Source organism: Cataglyphis hispanica, chromosome 20 (genome assembly GCF_021464435.1).
Source record: "Cataglyphis hispanica isolate Lineage 1 chromosome 20, ULB_Chis1_1.0, whole genome shotgun sequence".
NCBI classification, from domain to species: Eukaryota; Metazoa; Arthropoda; class Insecta; order Hymenoptera; family Formicidae; genus Cataglyphis; species Cataglyphis hispanica.
Window position 1 is genome coordinate 4,398,492 of NC_065973.1, and position 10,895 is coordinate 4,409,386.

At 29.5% G+C, this 10,895-nt stretch overlaps 1 protein-coding gene across 1 annotated transcript; it reads right to left on the bottom strand.

The window, feature by feature from the left end:
* Nucleotides 1-10: 10 nt before the first annotated feature.
* LOC126857152 (carbonic anhydrase 2) lies at nucleotides 11-10,853 on the bottom strand. Its single transcript, XM_050606331.1, has 7 exons — nucleotides 10,729-10,853; nucleotides 6,039-6,374; nucleotides 1,978-2,019; nucleotides 1,740-1,901; nucleotides 1,032-1,279; nucleotides 630-866; nucleotides 11-475 (listed from the first exon to the last, which is right to left on the bottom strand). Exons 2-7 carry the CDS (start codon nucleotides 6,085-6,087, stop codon nucleotides 233-235), a joined length of 981 nt encoding a protein of 326 aa, XP_050462288.1. The 5' UTR covers nucleotides 6,088-6,374; nucleotides 10,729-10,853; the 3' UTR covers nucleotides 11-232.
* Between the last annotated feature and the right edge of the window lie 42 nt (nucleotides 10,854-10,895).

Consider the following 10,895-nt stretch of genomic DNA (forward strand, 5'->3'; position numbering starts at 1 on the left):
TGTGAAAAAAATAAATATTTAATAAAAGTGATTGTGATAGAATTATGAAAATTATGAAAACTCATTTCTAAGCATTCACTCAATTAAGTATCTCAACCTTCAAATAATATTACAAAATTAAATAAATTTCTGACTGCTTTCCTTCAATTAATTTCCAGCATTTCCAGCTAATAAAAATTAAGATAACAATTGTGAAAGATGTCATTGACTAGAATATTCCACATCGAGGTTTTTACATGGCAAACAAAATGATTGCAAAAAAAAGTCCTAGCGCGATGATGGAAAATGGCACTTTGACATTGTGCTGTCCAGAATGTTCATTCCAATGATGATAAATGCGAGGAATGTTCTTTGCTGTATTCTGTTGTCTTGGAATATTTTGAAGAACTATTCGATCTTCCAAAGGCTGCACCGGCCGGAAGTTGTGAGTCAATTTCTTGCCTTCTGTGGTTCGTAAATTACGAAAAGCATCTAACTGAAATTGAGCAAATAACATGATTTTTTGAATTGCTATCTATGTGTACACAGAACACTTAAATGGGTCGAAATTTCTTTTCGCACTTCAATCATCAAACTTTATAAATAATATTATAATGACATAATATGTATGCAAAATACAATTAGCATACCTGTTCATGCGACAACTGCTGACGATCTTTAAAGTCAATCCATGTAGCTACCTCGAGGCAAGGTGGAGTTGTCAACGAACCGTTATACGTGAAATAATTTTGTATGGTAGTAATATCTGGTACAAACAATTTTCGCAACTGCAAGAGCTCTCGCAATACTTTCTCGTTGCCTACCGTTTCTATGTCAGGTAATACTTCTACGATAGGTTCGTAAATTGGGTTCGGATTAGGGCTTACCTAGACGTAATTTTATTGAAATAAGGCATTAAGTTAATATCAAATTATCTATTAAAAGAGTTGCAATTATATAAAAAGATAAAATTAATCATGTGTATAAAATATTAATTACGCGAAAAAAAAATATGGTAAAATTTTTAAATTTTAACATTTTCTTTCTCTTACTTCATATAGGTATGCTAGAATAGCTAGACCATCGGAATGCTTAAAAGCTTCGTCCATCGACTTGTAATCTTTCTTGTAAAAGACGGCATGCATTTCCATCGCAAACGAGCGATTGTTGATTAAATCTTCGGATCCCTCATAATCATTTTCTCCCCAATGGAAGTGTAATTGTTCAAACACATAGACATTATTTCCTAAAGGTCCTCCAGATAACATGGCTATTTTGGATTCGTTGATTTTCAGCATAACTGAAGAGGAAGAGGAGAATAAATATTGTAACATGCAATGGCAATTATTGAGATCCAGCTAGATTATCTTTTTTTTTATATAACATGGATACTGCGTATTAAAATCTTTCGATATCTAGAAAGACCGATTACGTATTAACATGATTGGGCTCTTTATGGCGTATTTAATCATCGGAGCTTAACCGTCCAATATATTACTTGCGAATTTTTTATTCCAATCTCTTTTACTCAACATTCACGCGATTTATTACTTTTACGGCAGATAATAATTATAATCATAATACGAATTGCCTTTTCTCGTTTCGTTTTCAATTATACCGCGAAGAAACGCGTTTTTTTTCGACTCCGATTCTTGTGAACGCGATGGTAACAGAAAACCTACGTATACACGTAGACCAGGTAAACAAGTGGGAACGCTTTTTAAGCGTGCACGGTCAGAAACGAGCCGTGAAATCCTTACCCGTGTGACCGTTGTTCGTCACGAACGTTAAGCACGGATCGTCAATGCCGGTCAGCTTCAACGGCGGTAGACTGACGTTCTCGACATTGTGCTCCTCTATATTAATGGGCGACTGGTGTTTCCCGATACACGCGTGATACTCCTCGCCCCAATGCGATGGACCTAACAATAAATGAGATTAAGATCGGTCTCGTTTCGTAATATACATGCCACTTCGCGAATTTCTAATTAATCTCACCATGATTTCCGTCGTAACTGAAATCCTCGCCTAGGCAGATCCCTGAAAAAGATATTTTTAATTAGTAAGAATAATTACTTGTGTTAGAAATTTAATGAAAAGGAGGAGATGGATAGAATAATAAATAATGAGCGATATTAATAGAGCGCAAATTTAATTTAATGTGGAGAGACGATGTGGATAAAAAAATTAATAAACATGAATTTATATTTTGAATTTATATAATTTTTTTATTAATTTTTCCTAAAATTGACATTAATAAATAAAAAAAAATTCTTAAAACTGATATTAATGAAAAAATTTCTTTAAATAATTTTTTAATAATTTTACCTAAAATTATCATTAATGAACAAAAAAGATTTTCTTAAAATTAGGATATTAGATAAAATTAAATATTAAGAAAAAAATAAATTCCCTTATTGAATTTTTACTGAACCTCAAGGAACTGATACAATATTTATAACGAGTTTAAGACAGATTGACATATCTTGCTTATAAAAATAATAATGGGCGATATTAATAGAGTTTCGATTTAAGAGATTCAATTTAATGCGGAGAGATGATATGTGAATAAAAAAATAAACATATGAATATTATATTTCGATATCGAGAAATTTATATTTTATCTTGATTTATTTATAATTTATATAATTTTTTTGTAATTTTAAAATTGGCATTAATAAACAAAACAAAAAAAAAAAAAAAATTTCTTAGAACTGATATTAACAAAAAAAAAAAAGAATATTCCTTACTGAATTTTTACTGAAGCTCAAGGAACTAATACAATATTTATAACGTTTAAGACAGATTGACATCTCTTGTTTACAAATCTAAATATAATTGATGCACTTTCTAACGAACAAATCGATAAATGCGTAGAAAGATTTTTACGGAAGCTGAAAATTTGAAATTTTTTTATTACGGAAGACACTTGATCGTATCCGCATTTATTATGCTTCTCGATTATCAGCTGACGAATGTGTGCGCGATACCTTCTTGACGGGGCTTATTCAACGAACAAGTCGTTTCGCCTCGCTATGCCTTGTTTAAGGTTTTCCGCATCTGCCCGACACATGTGACAAGTATAACAATTTACTCGAGAATATTACTTTCGTTTTAGTCGAAACGACGAAGAAACCGTCATCGTGAACATGACATCTTGGCTGGAAATCCTTGGTTGAGTTAAAATGATTATCTCGAGGATGATGAGCCATCCTCGGCGTCCTTCCATTATGCAAAATCTTTATTGTTGCACGATTACGTGAGATGCGTGCAAGGTGCATCGAAGTTCGCCATATGTAACGATAAAGGGAAATTTTGACTTTATTGTTTATTATTATCTCATTATTCAACGGAGACGTTTAACAATCGCTGCGTACCAGAACAAACCGATTGAAGAATCTATCTTAAAAATGTCATTTGTGTATTAAAATAAAAAAAAAATGGTGTAAAAAAAAAGAAATAAAAAGAGTATCACATTTACTGTGACACATTTAATCATCGGTCTGTATGAAAAAAAGGCCGCTACAATTGCGTTCTAACAATAGACGAACATATCTAATTTTGAAGAAAATGAATATTCACGGAGATACATATATTCATTAATCTTGTATGATAAAATGACGTAGATCGATGCCATATGAATTGTCAATTACATACGTTTGTGACATTGCATTTGAAAAGTGTGCATTGCATCGTTCGATAATCTATTTCTTTATCAGGGTCTCTCTTTAAAATTAAATGTCGAAATGACTTTTCACGTAACGTTAAATAATTAATCGCGTAACTATATCCCTTAATCAAACTTTCGTAACAGGCGGTAGATTTTGTTTGTTGATAAAACGAATTCTTTCACTAATTCTGTTCCACTTGTCAATCCATCAAGTTTTATCTCTTCAGAAAACATTCGTGTATTGTCAGGAATTTACATTTTTACAATTCAAATAGTATTTAATGACGATCATGATTGATGATTCCAAGTTTCGTGCTCGCTTTAAGACATAAGAGAATAATCGCCAGAAATTATTCGACTTATAAATTCTAAACGCTTTTCTTATATACTCTCTCCATTAATTATTTGGGAAGATGACGCATATTTTAACACGATACACAGAAATAATACACGCATATATATGTGTGTATACACATAAAGCCGATGTGATATAAAACGATAATGTCTATAATTCGAGTACATCACGATTTTTATCGAGATATATCATCACTTTTATCAGTCAATTTATTAAAAGAAAATATGAGATGTCAAATTAGCCAAAGATATCACAATTTTACGATGTGTACTATGGATCATGAAAGAGAACATCGTTTTAAATCTTCTTTGCGTTTATCCTGCATTTAAAATAACAAAAATATAATAGCAATAATATTATTTTCTATATGCACAGAATTAGGTAGTAACTAGTTAAAAGTTAAAAAGTTAATAACTTTCAACTTAAATTAATTAATTTTAAACATGTTAACTTTTAACTTAAATTAGTTATTTTTAAATACACTAAAGTTAACTTTTTTAATATAAGTTAAAATAATTTATCAATATTAAAATCGTATGAAAATGATTGATACCAATACGAAAATTTCATTTGTCGTACAACAAGTTTGTCGGATGTGTCGATTCGTTGTTGGATAGAAAATTAATTTTTAACTTTAATAAGTTAATAATTTTTTTAAATTAATTTTAACAGAATTAATTTTTATTTAACTTAGTTAATTTTAATTTTTGGGCCATTAAATTTAAACTTAACTTAGTTAAAAAAAATTAACTTACTCAATCTTGGTTATACATAGTTATGTTATAATTGTATAAAATCTTAAAATTGAATAAAATATGTAATGATTTGTTTAACATACATACTTTCCACGAAAAGAATTTATCACACTTTATCATATGATTACTTTCACACGATATTATCGTTATCATATATAATTATCATTATATTTTATATTTAAGACAAGATTAATTATTTTTAAGATTATTGTTATATCAATTTTTTCATTTATATTATATCTTTTTTTTACTTTGAGACTTATATAAAAGCAAAATTAATATTATTACAAAAAAATCTTAAATCAAATATGAGCATCATGATTGCATCCAGAACTTAAAAATAATTTCTGACAATTATTATCTTATGTCGTAAAATTTAGCAGTCCAAGGGTTGACAGCAGGTCGAGAATCATCACTAGCATCTTAATCATGACTCTCGTAGGGTATTCTATGATCATCCACAGCGACGATTTCGATGCATATTAATGCGATTAAATGCATATTAATGCAATGATCGAAGATACTTAACACATATCTAATATTCACTGCAAACACACATAGTTGCAGTTTTAATTCAACCGATCTTATCGAATATAATATATAATAGACAATTCATTTAATCAATTTTGTTTTGTTTCTATATAAATTAATTGTTATCGCTCTCGAAATTCGCTTTTAATGCTAATAAAAATGCATTGCCAGTATAATAAGGATGATAAGGATGTATGCTACGTTATAATCGAGATGATTTTTTTTATCATAAAATTCATATGATAAACTTTTGTAGAGTATCATCAACATGTGCGCTGGATAATTTCATTATTTTTATTGTCACTGCCAAAATTGACACAGATACCTCAATGCTTCATTCTTATTTACAATTGTACACAAATTTGTATATATGTATATGTATAATTCATCTATCAAACATTTAATCAGACGCATAAAAATAATTTTTCTGTAATAACAAGAAAATATTTACGTTTAATTAATCATTTAAATTAACAATTCTTAGATCAACAGCTTCAAGACACTGCTTATTCTATGTAATCAATAAATAATAAAAATTGTTATATTAATTTATTTTTAATTTAAAAAATGCTCAAATCAAATAAATATGTAATATTCTTTTTACATAAAATTTATGTAATAAATATTTGGCACACGATTGAGAACGTGAGTTTGAAGAAGTGGTCTCGAGGGGATGTTAGATTTTTTTTTTATAAAAAAAAATGCTATCGTAAAACTGGCCGTTAAATATACAAAGGAGAAGGCGTACCTGGAAGGAGAAAAAGGCCAAGAGTAGCGATGGTAAACACCATGATCATTCACCCGGTCGGCGTATAACACCGTGAAATCCCGCGGCGGACTCGCCGATTCGTCGAGGAATCAGCGAAGGAAAATGTGAATGCTTTGTTACGGTCGGTGGAGAACTGAGGTGCCGCCGGCTCGGTCAACCACGTTAAATAAGAGTCCTCTGCTTCTATTTTGCGGCGTGCGTGCGATTGACTCTCCGCACGGCCGCGTCGACAGCAGGGTGGGAAGAACAATTTGTTGATTTCGTGACAGCATTGCGGAATCATCATGTCGAGCAATAATTTCAAGATACGTTTCCCTGTTGACAGAAAAGGTCAATTAATAATGATCATTGATTTTTGACAAAAATTGATTTTTTTAATTGATATATTGGAGATCGATTGTCTGAATATCAATCTGGATTTATTTCATATTTTTTTGTATTTTGTATATATATAATGATAATAATATAAATTATTCTATACTTTTTCTAAAAAAAGGAAAAATCGAGACAAATGGTCATTTTAATTCCGTATATAAAATATATTTTTTTTCTAATATCCACATCAAATACATGATTCCATATCAGATACAATTTATATTTATAAATATATATTTTTATAATACAATATAACGTTATAATAATTCATAATTATAGCGTTTCCGAAAATTTTTACTGTTCTGGATTATTCTATCCTTCATTAAATAATAATTTATTACATGTCAAATCATCGTAGAAAGATAAGATTGGCAGGTAGTTGAGTTCAATTTGGTAATCAGCTATACAAAGTCTTCGTATATATTTATATACATATATGCTCACTTCACGTGACGTGACTTATGTTTCACAGACGAACACACACTTTTTTATCTTAATGCTTGATAGTTCGTTTGACCAATACAAGCGGAAGTCTTTTGAATATATCCGGCGATATGTGGTGAATAATTTACGGTATTCTTTCGTCTCTATGTCGTTTTTTTTGGTATTCTCAACATCCGTCTCGCGAAATTATCCTCTGCGGTTTTCTCCGACGAGTGTAATCTGCGACAAATTTGTTATACAATTCGTGATCTCATTTTTTAAATTGGCTATTAAGAGATTAATAACATCCTGTTTTTATCATCAATGTAAAAGAGACGTTTTTATCAAATTAATGATAGACTGATTACTAAATCCATTGTGTATACAATGTACTTTTAATCTTTAATCTTTTTTGATTTTTCCTATTCTAAAGAAAATCTAGTAAATATATATGTACAGAGTGTCCCAAAATTAAATGACAAAATTTCGGGAATGTGTAAGGAGGCGCGATAAATTAAGAAAGAAAATGTTCTTTAGAGATTTGCTTGTTTTTGAAGAAAATCGCAAGAAAAAGTTGCCATCAAAAAACTTAAAGCAACATTAAAATTATTAGGTTTATCGAAAAATACCATGGGAAAAGTTGTATTTCGTTTAATTAAATATTTATTACCTAAATAAATAAGTGAAAAATGAGAGCTTTTTTGTTTAAGTTTACTCATTTATTTATACCTATTTATTTATGTTGTCGCTTCTTTAATGACAGCAAAAATGTAAACATAAACTAAAGTAAACAGGATACAATAATCTTGCATTGTCACATATTTTTTTTACAATCCTCTAATTTTACTTTGGGAGAATTGCAATTCACTCTCACTTTTTAATTCCATGCCCTTTAACTTTTATCTCATGGCATTTTTCGATAAATCTAATAATTTTAGTGTTGTTCTAAATTTTTTGATGAAAATCTTCTTGTTGCAATTTTCTTTAAAACGAGCAAATTTTTAAGGATTTTTTTTTCTTAGTTTATCGATTCCCATACACTCCCGAAATTTTGACATTTAATTTCGGAACACTCTACACAACAAAATATAAAAGCAATAAAAAAATTATAATAATTTCAAAGATGAAAATTTAGAAAAGAATATATATAAATAAAAATACCAAATGCAACACAATTATGTGTGAAATATATCTAGATATGAAGAAAGATTGTTCAAATAAATTCTAAGCAGTTAATAATATTCCGCTATTAATATATAATCAAATTTTATTTTTCTCCCAAGAAAAGTGTTAAAATATCGGATGTAGATCAACTTGCTCGATAGTGTAGACAAAAATACTACCAAAAATACCATCGAAATAGATAATCAACTTGAAGTGTTATTTAATGAACCTTAATGTTCCCTATAAACGTTCTCATAGAAATCTCCAAGGTAACATGTGTAAAAAACAAAGGTAAGGTGAAATTATTTGACGATTTTATATTAAAATGAAAACGGAATTGATCGCAGGTTTTCTATTAAAATATCTATAACGAAAAAGAATAGCTATCGGTCGTCAAAACACAAATCAAGAAATAAATTGATTATTTCATTTTGATTAACTTAGCGTCTCAGCACTCTTTATGTGACTGATGGAGAATTAAAAAAGATGCACGTGCGATGTGAAACATTACGCTTGTTTTAAAATTTCAATATGTTAATGTCGGGACGAAATATTATTGTTGCACTTAGTAATAGAATTCTAGAAAATTACGATAATTGGTCACACTTAACAATACAACGTTAGCGAATGATGGAGGCGCAATAATGTTACTGCTCGACTATTGTACGTCGATTGCACAACGACAGAAATTGAGATAACAATCGGACAGCTTAATGTGTGTGATATGTAGCTTACAATTTCTGATCTGCCGATATATCGTTTGCCGTGATGCATTATACAATATGTAATCTGTTATTAGTAGTATAAATGGAATGTGATAATGGCAATAAATTATGTATGATACATGTTATTTATGTATTTGTTATGATTTTTAATATTGCTAATTCAACATACAAATAGCAATTTAGAGCCAGCACCGGTTTCGAAGAGCATATTTTATTTTAAATTACAACTTAGACATTTGATTCATATTCGAATCTAATAATAAATCGATTTTTCGGCCCTTCTTTTGAGCTCTCTTCATAAATGTAATGGAGTAATTATAACATCGCGAAAATGTCAGCTATAAATTATAAAAATTGTCATATGAAGCAAATATATTGTCGTTAATGTTGTCGCTTAAAATTACATTGGATTCAAAATTTGACTCTAATGTAAACGACAATGTATTCATATGACAGTTCATATGACGGTTCATATGACGGTTCATATGACGGTTCATATGACAGTTTCCCTTTATAATTTATGTCTAATACTTTGCGATGTTCTAATTACTTCATTATCTGTTATATTATTCCATTGTTAGTATTAATTTTCAGAACTTGATATTTCTCATAGTCTAATTGGTTTTAATATTGATATAAGTCAAAGAAAAAGAGAGAATCCGTTTGACAGATTGACACGATCTCTTTCGCTACTAAATCATTTTTCTTATCTTAATGTGTTTTATAGAATATAAATCATGATTATAATCATCGAATAAATGAATTAAATGCCTTTTTCACAGTTTACTGGATTCGATTAATATACACAATAAATGATTGATTAAAATGTGTTATATAACACCGTATGATAAAATAATATTTTTGACAACAAAGTGCATGATGTGAAAATGACGTAAGCTCATTAACTTATACATTCCAATTAACTGCTAATCTAGTGACTGCAAAATATCATTCGTTTACAATTTCAACAAACAATTATCAAGACGTAATTATTACATGATTCATGATAGACAATTATATTGTAAATTACGCGAATTAAAGACGGGATTTTAGTAATTCAATTTTATTCAAGATTTTAAATAAAAATGCCATCACATATATAAATTTACATTTGCAAAAAAAAAAGATGATTCTTAAAATTCGCATATTTTTCAATTCACCGTGAATACAAATCTCTGATGTCAAAAGTAATAAATTTGAAATGACAAATTTAATATATTATTCTGCTATTTTAAATTCGTTAATTTTGACATTAGATTTATATATTCAACGAGTCGATAAATCATGAAATTTGAATAAATAATTCAGAAATATTTGGTGGAAATATTTTTGCAATATCAAGTATACATTTTATATTTAATTTTGAATAAAACTTTTTCAAGTCATTTCTGTAGCTTTAACATAGCAAATTAAAACAGCTTTCTTTACATCCTCATTAATTTCAAATTTTGCAAAATCATGGATGTGATAAAATATTTTGAAAATTGAAATTGTATTCAGCTACCGGAGATAAAGAACTCCTTCCCTTTTTTTTTCGAATTGTAATATTACACGTCGATTTTCTTAGATATTACGCGCGTCACGATAGCCACTACGGCAATCGAAAAATCCCTAGTGCATGAATCACTACATTTATAATTTTTTTAAATTTATCAAAAAATTTATAATTTCATTGATCCAATCCTAAACAAATTCACTCATTTTTGTAATTTTCATCCTCATTTGAATTAATCGATATCCTTTCCAACAAGAAAACACAAATAGATACAATGTCACGCAATTGGTTATTAAATAGGGAACTTTTAAAAATCCTAAAATTTTTCAATTTGACAGCTAATCATATGATTTTATGCTTGTGTATATTTCTTGCTGGAAAGTTCCCTATATCTAGAACTCGTGTTATCGGCATTTCGTGCACACGGAACGCAACCGAAATCGCGCGCACTATTACCCACTGATAATATTCGTGTAATATGACGTACTTGGTGAACCTTGACCACGTAGTTCGATGCTCACGTTTCTATGTCCACAGAGGGCGTATCCGTGTTTTCTTGGATTCGCCTAAAACCGGGCCGTGACGTCTCTCTCAGGCTTCCCTCTGCTGTACATATGTACGCATTCTCGTTGTTGCCGTCGCCCGCCGTCAACG